This window comes from Alligator sinensis, unplaced genomic scaffold, assembly GCF_000455745.1.
Source record: "Alligator sinensis unplaced genomic scaffold, ASM45574v1 scaffold1156_1, whole genome shotgun sequence".
Classification (NCBI taxonomy): domain Eukaryota; kingdom Metazoa; phylum Chordata; order Crocodylia; family Alligatoridae; genus Alligator; species Alligator sinensis.
Window position 1 is genome coordinate 467100 of NW_005842296.1, and position 22540 is coordinate 489639.

Consider the following 22540-nt stretch of genomic DNA (forward strand, 5'->3'; position numbering starts at 1 on the left):
CCCCCCAATCCCCATCAGGCCACTGAGGCATTTGGAAACAACTATATCCAGACTCAATAATATAAAGCACAATGATACATCTCAGTGCATGACATTTCTGTATCCCATCATAAATCAACTTCCGGTTTGTTACTTGTCCAGCTTGCATAAAAATATTCTCTGAGGACCTATGGTCCAACAACAACATGAACGTTGGCATTATTCTCATCATTCCCAACACCGAACTTTATAAAAAAAAAGTTTATTTGGACTCTTTAAATTGCTTGCTTTGTGATGACTTTTCTAGGCCAGAGCAATGCAGAAGGTATTAAGGCATCATTGGACCATCGTCTAGAACTTTACAAACACAACACTGGAAAAAAAAAAAAAAAAAAAAAAAAAAGGAACCAGTCATATGCAAGACAGTTTAACAGCAGTGTGGAAAAAAGTGGATGCAACTTACTCCTTTTCAATGAGTTTCACATAGCTCACCATAGGCTTTTCAACTAATGGAAATAACTTCATTGCTTCCATTTGGAGTTTATTAGAAAAATCAGATCCAAAATGAGTATCTGGGAACAGGTGGTACACGGGTGTAATTCATTTTTAAATATCTCTTGTGTATAATTTGTAGGACTATGTCTTCTACAGAGGCATATACTTTGCATACCCCTTTCCAAATGTAACTCAGCTTTAACTTTTTGTTGGCTTCATGCCTTCCTTCAAAAGCACTGTATTCTATTGAAGTTATTTTCCCTCCACTGTTTATTCAAATATACAATATACTATGAAAGCATTATGGTAGCTATTGCTGCTGAATTATTGCTATGTAACATCTGAGTGCTGGAAATATATCCCTAAACTAGCAGGCAGAGTGACAGATGAATGGTGTTCCCTTTAATCCTAAGGGAACAACAACTGAAATACAGCATTCACAGTGTGATGCTGTTTGCATTCCTTTGCATGTCAGTTCATATTTCTGATGGGAAGGTTTCTTCCCCTCGGGGAGAGATATCACAATTATAAAACAAATGATTTTTAAAGGGATGGGGAAACTTGCCGCACTAATATTACATTTAAAACAGATCATCTTTGCCATTAATTTCACTTTAAATAAACAGGAATTCTTACTTTTCTGATGTTTATGAAAGCACATAGGAGTAAATTTAACCAAAACATCTTTGATGGGAAAAAAAAAAAATAACACTAGGAGAAGTTGGAGTGGAGATTTTCAAAAGTACATCGGGGAGTTCAGCGTACAGACCTCATTGATTTCCCCAGGGATGTGTGCTCCTAAATACTAGGAACCGCTGAAAATCAACTCTTGCACTTGCATGGTTAAATGCTAACAAGATGACAGCAAAGAAATCCTTACTTTGCACTAGGATTCAGGGTTTAATTAAATGATCCCGTGCTACTTTTCCAAGAGCCTGATACATGGAGCTGAGGACTTGGAGAAATGGCCTCAAACTCCAGCAGAGCAAATTTAGGTTGGAGATTAGGAAGACTTTTCTGACTATAAGGGTGGTCAAGCCTTGGAAAAGGAGACCTAGAGAAGTTGTGTCATTCCGATACCTGGAAATTTTCAAGAGAGGGTTGGACAGACACTTGCCTGAGATGGTTTAAGTGGGGGTGATCCTCCCTAAGCAGGGGGTTGGACTAGATGACCCCAAAGGGTCCCTTCCAGGCCTATTTTCCTATGATCCTATGCATTTAGCATGGTCACACAATAGATATCTGGTGCCTGTCTAGTGAGCAAAATTAATAAAATTAAGTTTTATAGAAACTACAAACAAAACTAAACTTGCTCTGATGGCTGGATACCAGATTCTGTTCTTCAGCCCAAGCACTTTACCTCACTGGGAAGGAAGAAAGAGAATAAATAGTACCCATTCCTCTGCTGAAAAGGTATCAGCAGAATACAGGAATTGTCAGCGGCGGTGGTCCTGGGAGCCGTGACCAGGTGGCACAGGCCAGAGCAGACCCTTGGCTGCTCTAACTCTAAGCTGCCCATGACAAAATCAGAAAACTGTAGGCTGCTGAAGTGCTTGAAAGAATCTGCTCCTAAGCATGCAGAGCGAATGTAAATCTATGTTGGTATTTCCTGGCATGAGAATGCTCTACTTCAACTTAACCCTGCATTTCTTGACTTTTGAGCACTTGAATGGGTAAGATTAATATAGCCAACCCTTAAGCCAGTGGTTCCCAAACTGTGGGTCATGACCCCAAATGGGGTTGCAACATCAATGGATGGGGTTGTGGGGGTTGGGAGTGAGGGGCCATGCTGAGCAAATGTTTGGGAAGCAATGTCCTAGGCATTAATATATTATTATTTATTAGGTGAAACATGCAGCACCAACTATGTATTAAATACTTTCATCCACAGGAGAGTGAAGTCATCAGGCCAGTTTGGGGCTAGCCTTTCAGAAAACAAGCCATCTGAGATGTTTAAAGTACCAATGCGCTTGTGAGACGGCACACCGTAAAGAGCAAAACAGTAGAAAAGGCAAAAAAAAGAGCTTACGTAGCACAGTGCATGCCTCCTCACCCCATGTCCCACACGACTGCTAATTGTAATTTTCTCACTTGAGAGATTATTAAGAGGCCGAGGAAACTAATCCACTTGCAATGCTTCACTGTGCTCACTGACTCCATCACCCACTAGAGGCAGCAGCAACAGAATTCAATCCTGGAGAGATGTCAGCGCTGAAAATGTTACTTGTACTTAGTGCAATCCATGAGTTAAAAGTGATTTTAAACAGACTATCATAGTTGTCATTTACTCTGGAGAAACTGTAACCTGTTAAACAGGACAATCTATGTTTTTGATGGTCCAGTTTCTACAGTCTACAGTCCAACTACGTCTATGGGCTGGAATATTTTTTTATTGTTAGTTTGATGAGTTTTTATTATAGGTAACTTACTGTTACCTTGGGAAATCATGGGTCATAGTAGTCAAATAAGCTGAGAGAGAGGCACAAATCATGCCTTTGTTGTCAACACGGCTGACTGCCACTACAATTATACAAGTGTCAACAACAATAGTATATCAACCGTAACGACTATAAGAGATAACACAACTACAATGAACTTATGGACTTAAATTAACAGACAGAGGTTGTGGCTTTTATTAACAACTGCCTTTACACCCTGAATTTTAAGGTTACTTAACACGTACATTGTTCATTTTTATCATTCGTAGAGCTAGTTTGCTCGTTTCAGATCAATGACACAGAAAGCTGATTCAAACTGCTAGATATTTTGATTGCAGAATATCCCTGCCAGGTAATTTGACAGCATGAGCTGATATTTTCCAATGAAAACTGAAAAACTATTTGTTCCACTTCATTAATATCTGATAGTCATTTAAGGCTTTTTGTAATCCTCGGCAATAGAAGTATGTGATGGACCCTACAGAAGAGCAAGCTATCTCATGTAGTTTGAGCTTTAATTTTATAAAATGTTTTTAAAGACGTAAAGCATAAACAATATTTGCTTTCTGTATCATAAGTGAAACCATACCACTAAACAATCATATCCTGTTTAGCCCATAATGACATCAGAAATATATGTTTATCATCTGCTCTGGACAACTTTGCATGTTTTTGGCCCAGGGCAAAGTGGAACTGAAACCGTTTGCAGTTGTCCAAACCAAGATAACCACACATTTTTGAGGTAATTGATACCTAAAAGGAACCCAGCCTTTAGATCACAGTTCATGATTTAAATACACTAATTCCTTAAAGAAGGCTGTTAAAGTTTTTTAAAGTGTCTATTGGACTTCCTCCAAAACTTAGCATGGGTTAATCATAATCTACTGCACAAAGAAAATACGATACACTAGACTACTTCACATGCTAACAACTCTCCTTTTTAGGACTGGATTACATTCCCTGCGGTCTCTGATTCTCCCCTATCCACCCCCAAAAATAAAATTAAGCAAACAACAACAATGAACCCAAAACAAAAGAGGGCCAGAACGCTGGAAGGCCAGAAAAGCTGAATGTCTGAAACATGCTAGTTTTACTTCTGTCGTTGCAAACCAGAAAGGAAATGCCCATATTAACCATGCTTTAGCATAATACATCTAAGGTAAATAAGTGGGTGCAAATCAGAAGTTAATTTACTCAAAAGAATTGATTTAAATCAGTGCAATCCTACTGTAAAAAAAGACTCAGGCCCATTACAATGTTAACTGCATCCCCTACATTTCCTGAACCAAACTCTTGGGTTGCTATGAGGTAGGAGGCGGGGAGAAGGTAAGTGGACATGAAGTGAACTCTGTGATCCAGGAATGAATCCTTTGAAAACCAACAGAAAAGACCTATCTAGGAAATTTGGCATGGGCTCCAAAAGAACTAAGGTCATCGTATTTTTTGGAAAACTTTGGAGTTGACTAGATGAAAAAAAAAAGAAAAGGTTGCACTGTTATAAATGAATGGAAGGCAGAGAACAGCAGGGAGTTATGGTACAGCATTAGATGTTTTCTTGTTAATAAAGTATTACCACTTATCACTCGCATACAGCCAAAAATGTACATGGCCCTGTAACAAAAAAACCCAATAAAAGAAAGTACATTCCCTCTCAGGATCTTAAATTATAATTTGAGTAGCAGGAGAGGGGAGACCTATTTCTCTAGCGCATGGGTTCTCAAGCTGGGGCTCATGGCCACTCTGCCCTTGCCCTATGTTCCCCAAGTCAAAAATTTGGGTCTAGGTGCAGTTAAGACTTGGACCCAAAACTCGAGGTTAGCACAAAAGCTACATTATTTCTTCTCCAGATTGCCTTTGAATCAACCAATAGAAAACCAACAAAAAGGTGCTTTTGGCAAACATGGCTGAACAGGACTGAATACAGCAGTGAAAATAAGTAAAACCATTTTAAAAACCAAAGAGGACAACTTAAAGATGCTATCATTAATACCAAGTCAGTAAGATTAGGGGCAGATTGCTCACATAGTAACGAAGACAGACTTTAAACACATAGAAAGGACAGGAAGCAGACTCTGAAGACAACAAGAGAAAAGGGTAAACTGAAGATTGTGTGGTGTGCAAACAGAGCACTTTCCCTTTTATTGGTAAGCTATGCCTCATGGAAAAGAAATGCTCATTATTAATTCTTTGAGAATATTTTTCCCATGTAAGAGGAGTAATAAGTAAGACTTCCTCCCAACTAATACTTTCCTAACCATAATATTTTAAAATAGAACTCACTGTCTATAGAAGAGAAACAGGGATATGAGAGGGATGGAAAGATTCATAACTACGCTTCATTCATTCCCCTGCCTCTCAGCAAATATTTTCTTCTGGATATGGAAATAAGATTCCTTTAGACCATCTGTGTAAAAAGGAATCAATTAATTTTATGTGTGGTGAAAAAAACCCAATCAGAACAGCATGACGTATGAAGTCATTACACTTTTCTTTTCCATATTCGGATTAGTTGCAAGTGGGGGAAGGAACAAGAATTACCTCCATCCTCTCCAGCTTAACATCATCGATTTCATCATCTTCAAACATAGCTAAGAGCTCTCCAGTCTGATCAATGGAGTTGAGAAAGTCTTGAGCAAGTTTCTGCCTTTTGTTGACGCTGCTACTGTTGAATTTGTCTAAAGGAAAGTGGACAAAAACGCAAGGTCCCTTATTTTGGTGTATCCAAGATCCTTTATATCATCTGACATACATTCATGAAATTACATGTGAAGGACTTTTTAGTAAATTGTAAAAATACCTCCCACTAAGTAACAGACAACTTAAATTTTCAGTTAGTCATGAATTGTTAAACCTTTTTCTTGCTGGCATTTTGGAAAAAAAAAAAAAAAAATCAAAAAAGTGAGGTCTGGTCTGAAAAAGAATGGTGTGAAAAAGGAAGAAAATTACTTTCTTTTAATTCTGTCTATTTGATCAACTTCAAATAGGATCCCAATCTGCAACTCCACACACAAGCCAGCGTCAAAGAGGAAAAAATTGCATCTGGGAAGTGCGCTACCTTATCATACCATCCTTAGCCGCACCTGACCCAAAGGTTGAGAATATGCCTGCACTGCAGTCAGCAAGGTAACACAAATGTAGTGTAGATAGTGCTACCCAAGCTAGCTTTAAACTAGCACGTGTCGTAGCGGTAGCAGGCTAGCCGCACATAGCCAAGTACAGGCTAATGAACTCTGTTGAGAAGCATTTCCTTGACAGCAGTGTGGACATGATCTACATTTAGGGAAATAAAAATCATCTCACAAACTTTGACTTCAATAACAAACATCCTACCTGGCCTTTCATACACTATACAGAGGGTACACTATCAACCTGGACTCCCCCAGTGCATCACTTGATTCAAAATGCCCACCAAGCCAACTGTGCCACTGGGCTCCCTGCTACCTGTGGAAATACTCTTAAGTCCTTTCTTCTCCTAAATGATTCCTACAAGATCCTCCTAGGGAAGTGACTCTTCTTCCATGCTCTCATACAAGCTCAGAGAACTCAATATATGTAGGAAAAAATCCTTCTCAAATGCATACATGTGCTAAAGCTGATCATCAAGCAAACCCTTAAGCAGCATGAGTGGATCCACAGACAATTTTTTTATTCCACTGCCAACCACCAAGATAGCTGGCGACATGGCCTAGTAACTAAGAAGATAATCCTAGCTCCAGGGACAAAACTTAATGTTCAAAACTCAATGCTGCAAAATGCAGTTTGCTTATAATTCATAGGTTCAATGGCCTGTTTGACAATTTAAGCCTAACTTTTCAGATGAATGCTTCCTTCTTAGGTGGCATCTTCATAAGCATATAAGTGATTTCCAGAAGATTATTTCAATTTTTTTTTTAATTACGGCATGGAGCTGAGCTTTAAAAAAGAAAAAAAAACAACACTCTGGGAGTAGGATGGTATTACTGTACTTCATCAAGAGTGAAACATTAATGCTGTGCCTCAGAGCTTTGAAAATAACATATGCCAGAGAAAGGTGGAAAGTAAAATCTCAAAAGGGCTTACAAAAATGCACCCAAGTATTGGTCAGAAAAGAAAAAGCAATAGTCATTGGCCATTGGCAATATTCACAAACAGTATAAAGAGCAGATATCAGGGATAAACTCAAGCAAAAGTGGAAATTATTTTTAACAAGTATATAAAGTAAAATATAATTCATTTTCTATAAAGATAGATGTTTGCTTTTTAATTCAAAACAATGACAGTTATTGTTACGACAAGCTAGACCAATGTGATACTAGCGTCTTCACGTGTCCTGTGTCAACACATGGAGGAAAAAAATATTTCATAAATGCTCATATCCTAAAGTCAATTCACACTACTGTTTACAAATAAAAGGCAGTGGCTAGTGTAAATCAGCAAGCTTCACTGGATCCATTTAATTCAGTTGAACTCAATCGAAGACAATTTATAAATTGAATAGATTTTTGGTTTTAGGTCCATTTGTTATAAATTCTATGACTTGCTTATAAAGTGGAGAAGCAAAAATCTTTTCAGTTTTATAAACTATGAATTGGTTGCTTCAAACTTCAAACACAGGAAGGAAATCCTTGCAATACATCAGTATTAAGTGACTTTAGCTTATGATTCCTTTGTAAAAAAAGGTAAAAAACCTCCGCTAATATTTTTTTAATGCCCGTTTAAATGGAGTTTGAAGCCATGCACCCCTGTTTTGTGAATGGTAGCTACCACGTGTAGATTACACATACTGAAATCAATCAGTCTTTAATCAGCATCTGTCTCTCATTTCAGCAGAGCTCTGACATTAAACAGTCCCTCTTATCATTTAGAAGGTGTATAGAAGGCTTGCACTTTTATGAAGTAATCTGAATGGAAAAGCACCAAATTAAACGGAATTTGCAATGTCAATATTTTGGGTATCTAAAATTACCTAGATGAGGTATATAATATCAGGATAGACAAAAACACTGGCAAAAGGCAAACTCATCTCAAAGTTTTTATACCTTCAACAAGATCATCATCTTCAATGCCTTTGACAATTTTAGATTTGTAGTCTCGGAAAAACATATATTTAAGCAGCCTTCTCAGTTTTTTCTAAGGCGTGGGGAAGAGGGAAAAAAAAGAGCATGTTAGCATTAAACAAAACACGTACAAAATATTTGCTTACAGGGTTAGGACGTGATGGAACACCCACACATTATATTATTTATTTACTGGCCTCTATATCTATATATAGCATAGCATGGCATAGTATAGCACTCAGCGGGTGTAGCTACACGTGTGTTTTACTGTGGGGTTGACTAATTAGTTATGCAGCAAAGCATTACTGTCTACACATGCACCGATATCAGGGCACAGTAAGTTAACAGGGACAGTACTATCCTACGGCAGAGTAACTGTCTGCACTGTAAAGCATGTGTTGATGGTGACAGGGGCGGGCTAGGGCACATGGATGCTAAAATAGGGGGGCTGCCTGCCACCTAGCCCCCACACTTTAGCACCCTTGTGCCCCAGCCAGACCATCTGCTACTTGATGCCACCATCCAGAACCCAGGGCTGACCCCCCTGGTCCTCCTGCCTGCCCAGGGCTGCTCCATCCCTGCTCAGTGCTGCAGTCCTGGGCGCACATGTAGATGCTGTGCCTGGGAGCCCCTTCCTCTGGATGAAACAGAGCCAAAGTTTATTGCTGCACCCTAATTTCACGTGTAGATGCACCCAGTAATTACGTAATATTTCTCCAATTTTGCAGCAGCTCCCTGAATGAGGAAGTCCAGCTGAGGTCGAGAGGAATTCCACAGGGGCTTCTGCTTTTTATAATGAAATTGCCATTTCTCACAGTGCAAAGAGAGAAAAAATAGCCCCAACTAAAACTTCCTAAATTTCCAAAAGTGACTAGTGACTTTGGGCAGGTATACCTCTAGGGCATTTAAAGGTAGGCACTCAAAATCATTAGTTACTTTTAAAAATATGCCCACAGCTTCAAGGGCCTTATAAGCATAGAGTTATCTGCATCCTTATGTTTTGGTTGCTTAGCTTCATTAAACATTTTTCCTGTGGCCTTTTTTTTTTTTTGCTTTATCCACTGTATGCAGTTGGCCTATGCAATCGGGCAAGGGCAAGGCCTTGGAAACCTAGCTTTACTTTGTCCCATTAAATTCCATTCAGATTTTTCTGAGACTTGTTGCTTTAAATCTCCATTCTCTGTCTCTTGCTTGCATCTGCAGGGGAAAAACTGGCAGCCTGTACAGAGTATAAAGGAGCACAAATGTTCTGGACACGCAATGGAAGAGCAGCAACATCCCCAAAACTACACTCCATAGTCAGCAGGAGGGAACCCTGCTAGGCTTTCTTGATGCACCACATCCCTCTCCACCTCAGGCCCAGCACAGGGACTCAGCAGCGTATGCTCCACTGAGAGGACACCAGATGGAGTAGGAATTCGCCACCTCATAGGAACGAAGGAAGAAGAAAACGATATGAATAGTATATTTCCTTTTAAAAACCCTGCATTAAAAGAACATTAATTTTACAAAATCAAGGATTCAAAAGTTACAAAATACCAGACTTATGGTTACTTGTGCCAGCCTCATTTGGTTCCCGTGATTATATAATACAATCTTTAATTGATCAATTCCTGCCTTGTTTACTGCTTAAAATGAATGGCACTCATTTAATGAACGCTTAATTCACAGAGCAATCAAAGGCAGAGTTCTCGATTTCCTCTATGGTGTTCACTATTATTTTACCTGCAATCTTCACAGGCTGTTTATGCTCCCAATCCCCCTAAAACACGCAGAGGAACTGTTATCTTCATTTTACAAGTTAGAAAGTGAAACAGAGATACTAAAATAAAAAATATTTATTAATTCTGTCCTCACCAGGGACCATCCTTTCTCTTTCGATGTTTTCCTGCCTTCCTTGGGAATTGAAGGCATGTGGTGAAACTACAACTGCTAGATGTGAATGAATTAAATTTAATGGGACAAAGGAAAGTTATATCTCCAAGGCTTTATCCTTGCAGAAAATGTCTTGTAGATAACAGCCTCCATTGCTACACAACCCCAACTCATGCCAGAGAAATCGTATTCTGTGGCTGAATGAGAAAAGTGTCCAAGGTAAGAGAATGTAAAGACTAGGATATTGCAATGTCAAGAAGGCACCCTTCAACTCAGCAATCCAGCTTTTGAGTGCCCAATTTTGCAATATTAATAATATTCTTTAATATTGTGCGTGTGTGTGCGTGCATGCATAGTTTTGTAGTTTCAAACAGCAATTTTTTAAAATGAGGAATTCCATCATGCAGCTTGAAATCAACACTTGCAAGGTCAGCAGCAGGGCCGGAATCTACAGATTCACACCACAGACCTCAGCCATGTGACTTCAGAGAGTAACTTATAGCCGGGTTGTTATCCTCTGCATAGACCAACACTAGTGGGGATGGGACACTGCAGAGCTTCACAATTTTTTATTAACAGTAGAAAAACGCTGGGGCTCAAGACCCTTGGGATGCAACCCACATTCTGGAGAGGAGTGAACTCTAGCAGGTGCAGACTCTTCTATCCACTTCCCCCAAGTTTGATGCTTTCAACACTGTCTCTGTAGGATCAGTCTTATCTTTATCCAAGGTTCTCATTCCCATCTTATTGCCCAACCATTTTTAGGTCTGGCTCTTTTCTTTTCTGAAGCTAACTCAGCTTCCTTCAACACACTGAAAAGGCAATGGGGCTCATTGACAGAGCAAGAGAGTCGGGCCCCTGCTCTTGGTTCTGATGCAGACGTGGTCCAGAGCAGACCAGAGCTACAAAGGCAAGGCACATTCTGCTCAGATCCACATTTCTGCATTCCCGCTGCAGAGGAGACTATAGCAAGGAGTTAACCATTTCTTCAGCATAGTACTTAACCATTTCTCAAAGGCTTGTAACGTGGTGCAATTTGGTTGGGTTTTTATGGGGATTTTCCTGACACAAACACCGTGTCGCTGCAAACTTTCAATCTCGGTTCCAAAGCATGCAGGTCACAGAATGAAAAGGTTGACAAAATTTTGAACATGGATAAAACGTTTTTCTGTAGCCTCATTCTCAGAAAAGGAAGAGCATGAAGGATGAATGGTAGAGTAGGAAATGGCAATGTGAGATCTAGTCAGCAGTAAAGTAATGTAGGTAGTGTAGGTTATTGAAAGTGAGCATCAAACATTAATGTTTTCTGCAGACTAAGACCAGAGGTCTGATGAGAGACTCAAGTAAGAAAGAAAAAAACCTAGATCTATGAATACAGAAGCTGATTTTAACTGAAAAATTCACAATTAACTGATATAATATGAGGGGGGCAGCAGTACTCAAGGCAAGGGAAGACCAGGACATGGACAAGGGTATTAGAAGCTGGGACAAAGGTATTAGAAGCTGGGACAAGAGAGTAGACCAGAGAGAGAGGTTTGGGAAATATCAAGAAGAACAAGAATAGATTTAGTGACAGCTTAAGTCTGAAGAGATTGAAGGATAGTGTTATGCTGAATGCTGCACCAGAATCCACAGCACCGCCAAGTAGAAGGATGCTAGAAAGCCGGATGGTGACAGACAGAAGACAGTTATGTTAGTAGGCAGAGTCCATCACGTCCAAGCTATTAATCATAAATGTTGGATCCCTGTGTATTTGATTACACTTGTATCATATGCACGAGCAACACATTATTTACAATGCAAAATGCCTGATTCTTGTACCTTATCTTTGCGCATCAAAAACAGAAGATCTTCAGCAGAGATGACTCGTGCTCCCCTCAACTGAGAAACTTCAGCTGCTTGCTGCAACTAATAAAAAACAAGAAATGTTAAATAGGACAGCTTCTATATTCTGCATTGCGTTGCTAGGTTTGGAAATGAGTCCAAATGAATACACTGTGTAGCAACACGTTGCAAAATATATATCTTACAAATACAGGCTAGGGCACTCAAAACTGCCGAAAAGGACTCGGGCACCCAACACCTAGTAACCAAAATCCCAGCCGTAAAGGCTAGGGAGAGACATTCAAAAAGCCTGAAGCGGACTCGATCTGTTATGCGGTTTTCTGTAAGTGGCACAGTTTCGATGGGTAGTGAACAGAAGACACGTTCGCCCTTTGGTGGAGCGTGGGGAGCAGAGGGGATAGGGTAAATCTTAGTCCAGGGTCCACTGTTTTAAACAAATCTACGTGTGCCAAACTTCTGTTCTGTTACAGGTATAAACTGGTTTCCAGTCACTTATCTGGGTAAGTGTACCCGGCCAAACTATATAATATCGCAGCAATCATATTGCTTCATTTCAGAGCATAACAAACCCATTTCTCTTCCCAGACTCCTTTCATCCGGCTCCCAACTGTCCCAGTGCAAAGAATGGACACGAGGAGTAAAAGCATGTCACCTTACTCTCTAAAGGTGGCAGGTTAACAGATTCTGCTCAGATTTCTAAAGCCGCAACATTTATTAATTTTATACATTTCTATAAGCAATTTTTCAGGGGAAATCTCCTGTCTCCCTTGTACCAGCATCAACACCAATTACATTTATGTGAAGACTAAGCTACCAATGCTCTCTTACCATTTGGGAGCGATAGAAGAATTAAAGCAAAATACTAACACCACTGAAGTCACTAAAAGCTCTCTTAGAGGTAGGACTTCACCATTAGCTTGAGACGCAAGGACTGACTTGAGCAATGCCATAAGGTTGCAACCATGGCTGCCAAGGGAGAGTGAAGGGAAAGAATGGTCTTTATCTGTATTCAGAGAGGTAGTTAGCTGTGTGGATCTGAAGTCAGTCAAAAGGCTGGGGAGATATGCACTTTTATAGACTAACTAAATAAGATGTACAGAGAGAGCACAAGCTTTTGTGGGCTGAAGCTCACTTCATCGTTGTCACCATTGTGGTCTAAAGGTCTACAAATCCATTCAGTCCTCTGTCTAGGGAGCAAAGAGCCCTTGAGAAGGCCAGAAGGCATTCTGGGACAAGCAGTGCTGTGATCTTTTATATAGCTTTGGCAACCCTCTTCTACCCAGTGCAAAGTGAAGGAAATGGGGCTAATTCACACTCTCAGACTATATAACTTAAGTTGCTATGCAGCACACAGCAAACTCATGAACAAACTGCAGGCTAATGAAAGCTAATCCACAGTTCATCAAAATCAGTGAGCTTCCTTCTATTAACTCTGATGACCTCTGGATAAGGCTCACAACAACTTTGAATATCAGGAGTGATAAAACTGAGACCTCATAGGATTAGCAAGTACTCTGATGATGGGAAACACTGCCCAGGAAGGAAAATTTCAGAGGTTGTTTGCTTTTGCCCTTGTCTCCATCAGCTAGTAAGGAGGACTTTTGTCCAGCGTATGAGTTTATGATAAAAGAATACAATGACATTATGACTTATGTGCCTACCCGCCACCTGAGACAATCAGTAAACATCTGCTTTATTTCCATGCAAAAATATCTTCATGCACCACTTTCAGAAATGCATTAATGCACCTGAAAATAATTTTAAGAAACTCTATCCTTCATACCCACACTAGCCAGAGTTTTACTCAGTATCACTGGCTGAATAAGTATATTATTAATCTGAGCTCCCATGCTGCTATGACTTGAAATGGGCCTATTCAGAAGTTAAAAAGATCAACAAAAACAGTAGCTGTTTCTAATATCCAAAGGAAAAAAAAAAAAGATTTTCATTTTGGCAAGTGTTCAGTGGGCAAAGGATTCAGTCCATAAATCATAATACTAGACTGCATTAATTTTTTTTCCACACTAATCACATACACACAAAACGTTAACTGCATCTGGAATGCACAACACAAAACATACTGCATGAAAAGCTTCAAATTTTCTCCCTTGAAATGCTCGGCTGGGCCTTTGCAGCTAGAGACGGGAGTTTTCAGGAATTCAGAAGTTACAGTAACATAATCTGACTTGAAACTGAACTGGAAAATGTAAGAATGTGAAAAATGATAGTTCTATTTTTTGGCAAAGGCAAAACTGCTTCTTATTCTGATTAGTTTGAGGACACACAAGGTACTTATATTTCCAACATAAAATATAAATATGGGGCTGGATAAGAATAATTTACCAAGTATGGGCCAAATTCATCCCTGGTGTAACTTTACTGAAGTCAATGGAATTACTCCAAGAGTGACTTTGGACCAGTAAATTTAAGCGTTTTGAAAACTGACCTCAGCGTGGTGATAATAGAATACAGCTTTTTCAAATACCATATAAAACAACTGTAGAAATACTCAAACGGAAAATATGTTCCAACAGAACAGTTCACAGTAGAAAAAGTATCACAACTATAAGGCATTGGCGTTATTCTTAAAACATTCATCTTCAAATCATAAAAAGCTGACTATTTCTGGGGGAAGTTGACATATCTTCTTTCAAATCATAATGAAGATGTGAAGAGGTGACAAAATATAACTCACGTGAAAGTGACTCTACAGCCTATCCACCTAATTAATGATTTATAGGGAAAAAGCTACCAAGTTACACTTTAATAGAGTAATACTTTAATGCTTTAATAGAGTTATACCGGTGACAGCAAGATAAATGTCACTTGTAACACGCTTAGTTTATATAAACGTAACAGGAACTTTATCCATGAAATTTTTGCTTTTTGTTATACCTGCTTAATTTAGTATAAACAACAATGTGCCTCTGACATTCTGACATTTAATATCTTTAGCCTAAAAAAAAAAAAGGCAAAACAGGAAAGTAATTATTTCACGCAGGGCTACAAAATATAAATTATTTACCCAAGGAAACCAGAACTAGTTCTGAATGGCTACCTGCAAAACTGGAACACACTCAGGTAAACATGTATTTAAACAATCTATTTAAAAAATATGTACCCCACAGTCCAGGATGGGTTCAAATTATGTATTTATAGTCTAGCACACTTATAATTGACTCGTACGAACTGCAACATCTAAGTGCAAAGCTGCAATTAGCATGATAATGAATTGGCACGTAGGACCTTTATGCATTTCCTATTAATGCATGATGTACCCTCACTCCTTCTCTACGCACGGACTGCGGATGTTGCTGAAGACAGAGTCGACTGTGGTCATGTTGTGTGAGAAAGGTGGGTTTCAGGTTGTTGCAGAGAAGATGCACAACACCCCTGAGCAGTTCTGTTGGAAGTTCATTTTCAGCCACGCACAACCAAGGTCAGTTGGTTTGATTGGGAGGTGAATCAGCTTCAAAAGAAGTGGCTTCCCAGGGTGCCACAGCTACTAGATCTACTGCCGCCGACTACAGGTGCTGCTGGGAAATAAGTGTTCTGAGTCCTGCGGCAGTAGTCAAGAAGTGGTGTGAGCCCGGCTCTGCCGTCTGATGCAGATATCGGATTGTTTCCCCACCGCCCCCGCAAGGAAGTTCTTCGGTACCGAGCCCAATCGGAGAACTCGGTGCTGGGAACAGAAAGTGCTTACGTTTAAATGTCAAGTTACGCTGTCGTCATTTAGAAAACAAATGAACAAAAAATAAAACTTTAAATGGTTGAAAATACATAGCACACACTGAAACAACATTTTATTTGGGGTTATCTTAATACACAGAAAGTACCCAAAAGTATGTTGCTTCTTAGCAAAAACAAACAAACAACCCAAGCCAAATTTTGTTGAAAGGAGAAAAAATGACTGAGACCTCAGAGTTGGAATATATTTTCGTTACAGTCAAATTGTAAACCCCTTAAAATGAAGGTTTAATAACAGAAGTACTGAAATAACTTTAACTACAGCAGCACAAATAGCTCTGTTAATAATTAAGAGTTTATGAAAAATAAGCATATTTTACAATTTTCTACATTACAAAGAAAGTAGTATATACAGCATCTTTATTTTAAAAATCTAAGAAGAAACGACTGGGGAATAATATTTTAAAACCTAATCACTGGTTTAATGACTTTATGAAGTTAACTTTCTTGGCAGGATGAACTAAAGTATGTTAACAGTCACCTTACGGCTATTTTTTTTCAACTTCTGCAAATTATAGACTTGTTGAAAGGAGTATTCATTCCTGCATGACAGTAATAGATCTACTTTAGTTAGTATTGTCTGTTTTTTCATAATTATTTTTTCTTCTATTATTTCCAAACTAAATTATCTCTGAATATTGCCAAAAAATATTTTAACAAAGTGGAAGAAATGCCAAAAAAACAAACACGCTGCAGTTGTGATATAATCATTATCGTTGTTAAACTATATTAAGGAAGTGTAAGTGGTTATGTTTGCATACCTTTAAAGTGGTGAAAGCCAAAAATAATGCTTTAGGAAACTGTGTTTTAGTTTTCATTATAGATGAAAATTAGATCATAGTTCACCTGGTTACAACTTCGGAGTTTTTTAAACATGCATCAGAAATTCCCTATTTTCATCTTCTGCTGTGCCAAAAAACTGAAACAATAGCTTATTATGAATTCAGGTACAGTGCTCTAAATTAATTTTAATGTATTCTCTACAAAGTGCCCCAAACATTTTGATGGCATGCAAGTGTTAAAGATAGTAATCTTAACCTTTTGCATATACCATTCTTTTTTTGAGCAACCAGAGCTTGCTCTTGAAATTCTCATTCTCATGGCCTAGGGAAGAATATGTGTCTTTGAAAGTCAGCATTTATGCTATATAAAGATGGAATATACTGAGAAAAAAATGATCTGGTCATCCTAATAGTTAACCATTTCAGAGTGTTACAGAGGTCTTAAACTAATTCCCTGAAACCGATTTGGGAAGAAAAAAAAAACCCAGCCTTCACTTGGCAGGTGAAAGGATTTCAATCAATTTTTCCATCACCAGACATCTGTTGTCAAGTCGACAATATATATTTTTCTTCAGCCATATTTAATAGAGCAACAGATGCCCAGGTAACAGCTTTGGCACCCAGGGGCAGATAAATATTAATTTTCTAAATTTTTTAGGGCAGGATTGAAAGGCCTGGTGGGCTGCATTTTGCCCACCCCTGGCATAGAAGCAGGGACACTTCTTAGGGCTAGTCTGAATAATAGGAAATTGATTTAGTGCTGCCCTTGCCTCCTTAAGCCTTGGACTCTGTTCTCAAACATGCGGGCATTTGTTCCCTAAAGAGACTATCATATCATTTCACTTTTGCCTCATCAACTTCTCCCTGCTCGAGCTGTGAATACTTCTATCCCGGATCCGAGGAAGGGTACTTTGTGCCCGAAACCTGTCTAACATCTCCCCAACAATACAGTTGATCCAACAAAAACTGTTACCAAACAGTCTTTGCCTCTCAGCATGTCTGGAAGCGTTGCCCTTCTTGTCTTGCAAAAGATCCTTCTAAACATAAGCGATAGAGCAGAAAAGCCCAGATAGCCATTTTTAAATGTATGGATTAAGTGGGAACAGCTGCTTCAACCTACACGGCAGGATAGTGTTTGCAGAAGGCTGTACCGAATATCTGCAGCCAACCAATGGTCTGGAGGGTATTTCAGCCCAGTGGACATTGTTGAACAAAGGCTGAGTGCCATCTGTGGGGTGAGGATGAATTTTACCACCTCACCACACGTTCTAGGCTGTCTTGCCCCAATGGGAAGGACAAAATTGTGGCAGAAAATCTCAGTGCATTGACTCTTTGCTGCTTGCTTTACTCTTGCTTCAAGTAGGGGAGCACAGTGCCAACCTTTCCCTGATGCAGATAATTTCCACCTCTGCACCAGTTCGACATGTTGAGGGCTTGGTAGGTAGAATCAGGCCTCTGGTCTGATTTCTGTCTATTCTAGTCAAAGGGCCAACTTTTCTCTTCCACTATGCAGTGAAAAACAATGCTATTATTTCATATAGGAGAGTAAGTTTTGGAGACTTTTTACATTCCCTTTTTCACTGTATGGAAATGCACTCATGCTCACAGCTCTCCTGTACTCATTTGCAGAGGTAGAAAACAATTTCATGAAATTACAGTCATCCATGAAAAAGCAATTAAGGAAATTATAAAATATTTTTTTAAAAAATCTCTCTTTCCCAAGTCCTTTCATAGTATAAAACCTAATGTTAGCTTCCACCAAAAACATTATATATATATTTAATTAATTATTTTAAATTAAATCATGGAAATATAGCTACACAGGAAGGGTGAAAGTAATTTATATCGGTATTTTAATGGAAGTTAAAACTTCAGTTTAAGGGCCTACTTCTATACATTTAAAATACAAGGAGGTTTTATATTTTTTTGATAAAACCTTAAGGGCATATATGAACCTGCAATTTTAAAATAAAATCTTGTTGTCATGTTTTCAAACATTAAATCATAAAGAAGAAGAGAATGCCAGAAATAACATGAATACATCTTAAATTTCAACTTAACCGTGAACACCACAAACGTGTCTTTTTCCTTCTTTTCCATTTCCATACCAGAATTAAAATTAGAGGTCTAATATTTTACGTCCAGAATCTTTGCAGTCTACAAGTACAAAGAGTCTGATGAATTTTTTTATGATATTCACTGACATAGACCAATGAAAGAACAATAAAAAGATAGTAGTAGTATCAAAACTATCCCCCTCTAGTGAGGTGCAGACTGGGAATCAGGTGCTCTCGAGTCCTATTTTGAATATGCCCAAATTACTTACTGAGAGACTTCAGGGAAGTAACTCTACCTTTCTCTTTTGCCATTTATAAAATGAGAACAATGAACCTAGTTCACCCTTCGCACCTGTGTAAGCTAAATATTCCCCATCTCCCGGGGACCTTGCCATATTGCAACAGGCTATAAAGTTTCAGGAGGCTTTATAAGCATTCAAACTCATATGCTGACTGTCCTAGAAGGTAAATGAAACGTGTCCGATATACTAAACAAGGGTGAAGCAAAGGCACTACAGGTTGGGGCCAAGTCCTGCAGTCCTGTGATTATAATACACGCTCAGCCTGCAACTGAAAATACAGAAAAAATACACTAGCCTCCAGCTGTTGGAGTTGCAAAGAAAAATACAGACAATAAAATCTGAGTCTAAATGGTTCAGTGGCGTATGCCTGAGTTGGCACGCACCCTGAGAGGTATGAACTGGCCCACGCATGTCTTCAGGGCATTAACGAAGATAAATAGTATAAAACCCTGCCCAGCAAAGCAGATAACTGTGACTAGAGGAGAAGACTGCATGGTCCGCAGCGCCCATTGTTCAACATGGATACTGTGTACTGAGGTACACAGCAGAGTTGAATTGAAATTCAAAAGGAGTTGGACGCCTGGTCCCTTGGGCTCCTTTGAATATCCCAATTTAAATCAGTAGTGATATTATTGAAGGAAAATACTGAATTTGTTCGCAACAAATGATTAAAGCATTAAAAAAAAAATTAAAAATAATTTATCTCTCAAGAAAATATATATTTATTTATATTAGAGTATGTGTTCAAATCTACTAACTTTGAATCAATTACTCCTGTTTTCTTTCCATGGTATTTACTACGATATGTAAACCAAGAGGTAAGGTTTACATTATTCTACAGTTTCCTCTCCTTTCATTTCCAACACATTTGAAAACCAAAGCCAAGCACCATTTGGGATTACGGCGATGCAGTTACTAATTTTGCACGGCAAAAGAAAGCATTTTTTGTTGGCTTACAGTTCATCCTACTGTTTTAATCACATGCGTCTTGTAAGCACATGAATATGCTTCTTCCTCATATTGTTGAAGGAAATGGTATTTATTTAAATCATGTGTCCCTATAATGCTAAAAAAAGAAAATCTCATTCACGGTGTACTATTTAACAGTAAGTTACATACGAGATTCTAACAAATATTCTCTTCTATGTATGTACTAGCCACTTGCCTTCAAGCATGTTTCCTTTTCTGTCATAATCCAGGAAATCGAGACATTTACCTATTCAAAAGACAGAGTGTAAAGACACTGTTGCTCAGCCTGAGGTTGATAAAAGATCAACAGGAAGGAAAAGAAAAGATATTTCCAAACAGAAAGCAAGGCAACGTTCAACTTAATTCTCATGCGATATGCCGGAGAGAGAGCTGACGAGAACGCTAATACTGCTGGCTGAGCTGATACGCCAAACAAAACAGAAAAAGACTTTCTTAGAGAGCTTCAATAGGAAGACCAAAAAGTTACCAAATGCAGAATTTCAGTCTTGAAATGCAACAAAAGGTTTAGAGAGCATTCGACTAGCAAGTGAGCAAAGTACATCTTCATTTGGATTTAAACAAAAACATAGCGTGGTAGCAGGTTTGATTCAGGTCTGATGCTCAAGTATTATTTAAAGCCCCATTGAAACATGCCATTCTATCTCCTAACTGGTAATTATGTGCTACTTCGTTGAGGAATAAACCTGATCGCTCATAATTTTGCAAGGTAAGGACTGAATATGTAAATATTAATATACATATTGAATATTTACTGAATATGTAAATATTAATAAACAGGTTCACCTGTTTTTAGCTATGGCATTGTCATTAAGCTCAAAAAGCCCATTTCCGTTTCTCTTCACAAATCGAGGAACCCCTAACTCCAACAGACTGGAGGCCCCCAAAATAAGTGATTTAACTATGTTTATCTCTATAAAAAAGAAATTAAATAGATAATACAATTTCTTTAATATGCCAAAAGTAAGCTATCAAAGAGAATGAGATTTAGGGAAACTATGAAGTACATTTAGGGAAACTATAAAATACATTAAAATATCACAGAAATACTATTAAGGTTAGCTACAACATAACATTACTGAAACATTTGCTTTAACATTGTAATTTAGGGTGCTACAAAGGAGAAGAAACAGACATTAGACATCCACTATAGCCCTATAGAAGTAGCTAAAAGTTGGCCAAAGATGTAAAAGCATATTCAAAATGGCAGAACAGAACCCTTGATTCAAAGGAATAGCATCTTTGCTTCCTGGAAAGGAAGACCATTAATTTCCAGTTAGACATTCAAATCCAAACGAAGCTGAACAGGAACCAGATCAACAGGCTACAAGACTACGAAAAAGCCCAACCTTTTGGTCATTATTTAAAAAAAACACCAAGAAAGCCCGAGAAAAGGCTAGGGACAGGAAAAAGTATCTGCTTACTTGATGACTATCCCCAAACTGAATTCTTGAAAAGCATTTTAGATTCAGAATTAACATAAAACTGTCCAGTTATCTTTGGCAATGACTAGCTCCTTGACCGACCTAATTATTCAAACCAAAAGCACCATGTCATTTTAACAAGGTCATCTGTTTCAGGAGAATAACCTTCAGTGCCCCAGTTCTGTATTTTTGTGCTCCCAATTATATTATATCCCTTAGAGATTGTTCATATTAATTCTTCAAGACACAGAAGAATGTAGGTCTGATTTGTGTAACTGAACATTAGAGAGCTCTTTTTCTAACACCACGAAACAAAAAGCCAGACCTAAAAGAAAACAACTTTTACTTTTTAAAGTAACTAAAATATCTGTTACTTTCCAATATCCGATTCAAATTTATTGTGGCAGTACTAAGTGGAAAAATGTAAATTCTACAGTGTTTGACAATTACACAAATATTGAAGTTCACCATCTGTTTAATACTTCTAGAGACTTGAGGCTGCTTCGAAGACTGTTATACTATAGTAGCTAATATGAGTTCATGTATGTTCGCTGTAAATACAATTCCAAAAGACGTTAAAAATTAAATTCTACTAGGTCAGCAATAAAAGAAGCAGGCAAATAATGCTAGAATATGCAAAGTATTTGGTTCCAGTGTTCTGTCTTTATCAATAAAATATAGTTTAACTAACATATAATTCAAGTTATAACCACCAGAAATTTCAGTCTGTCATACAATCTTTAACTATAATGCAATATGAAATTATTTCTTGGTTTATACATAAGACAGTCATAATACATAACAACATTTAAAAATATGAGTTAGAAGGATATAACTAGGCTTTCCCAAAGGCACTTAAAGCTTGAATCATGAGAAACAAATTTTACTGTTTTCAATAATCTATTAAACATATGCAATTATTTCAAGTTTCAACAAACTCTCAACGTTTTAAAAAAGGAAGTCAATGTGATATCCCTTCCAAACACCTGAAAGGCTATAACATGAACGCCATGAATTTAATGTGGGGCAGGAGAAGCGCTAGCCAGAAAGTTTCCAGTCCAGTTGAATTGAGATAAAAATTTAAAAAACAACAAATTTATGAACATTTATTAAAATAACTTAATCTGAGCTGGTAGGAAAGCAGAATTTTTATGCAAAATTGCGGGAGGGAAATTGGCATCCTCCTTTTAGTTTTCTGAAGTAACTTTTGAACAGCCCAACAAAGAACTACGGTTTAAGGAGTATAAGATTGTCCGGAAGACGATGTGAAGATAAGCACAAAATTTTCTAGGGTGGATAAGGAAAAGAAAGAAGGTAAGAGAGAGAAGTGCATGCCAAATGTAAAAAGGTAGAAAGAAATGCAAAGCAGCATAAATGTCAAGTTTGAAAAACAGATTTTTGTGTATGAAAAATGGCACTGATTCCCCAAGTCTTATTTAATGTGCATTCTTTAATTAGCATTCATTTCCCAAGGACATAGATTTGAAAGGGCTGTTTCACATCACTTTAGCACCGGGAGAAAGGATCACTTTCAAGCTGTGGAAGGGCAGAAAAAAAATAAACAACCCTGCTG

At 38.2% G+C, this 22540-nt stretch overlaps 1 protein-coding gene across 1 annotated transcript in view; it reads right to left on the minus strand.

The window, feature by feature from the left end:
* The window catches only part of SUPT3H (SPT3 homolog, SAGA and STAGA complex component), a 439951-nt gene that overhangs the window by 117020 nt on the left and 300391 nt on the right, over positions 1 to 22540 (minus strand). The window contains exons 4-6 of the mRNA XM_025209587.1: positions 11645 to 11731; positions 7931 to 8021; positions 5451 to 5587 (exon numbers count right to left, since the gene is read on the minus strand). Coding sequence (XP_025065372.1) covers positions 5451 to 5587; positions 7931 to 8021; positions 11645 to 11731 — 315 coding nt within the window. The remainder of the gene's footprint in view (positions 1 to 5450; positions 5588 to 7930; positions 8022 to 11644; positions 11732 to 22540) is intronic.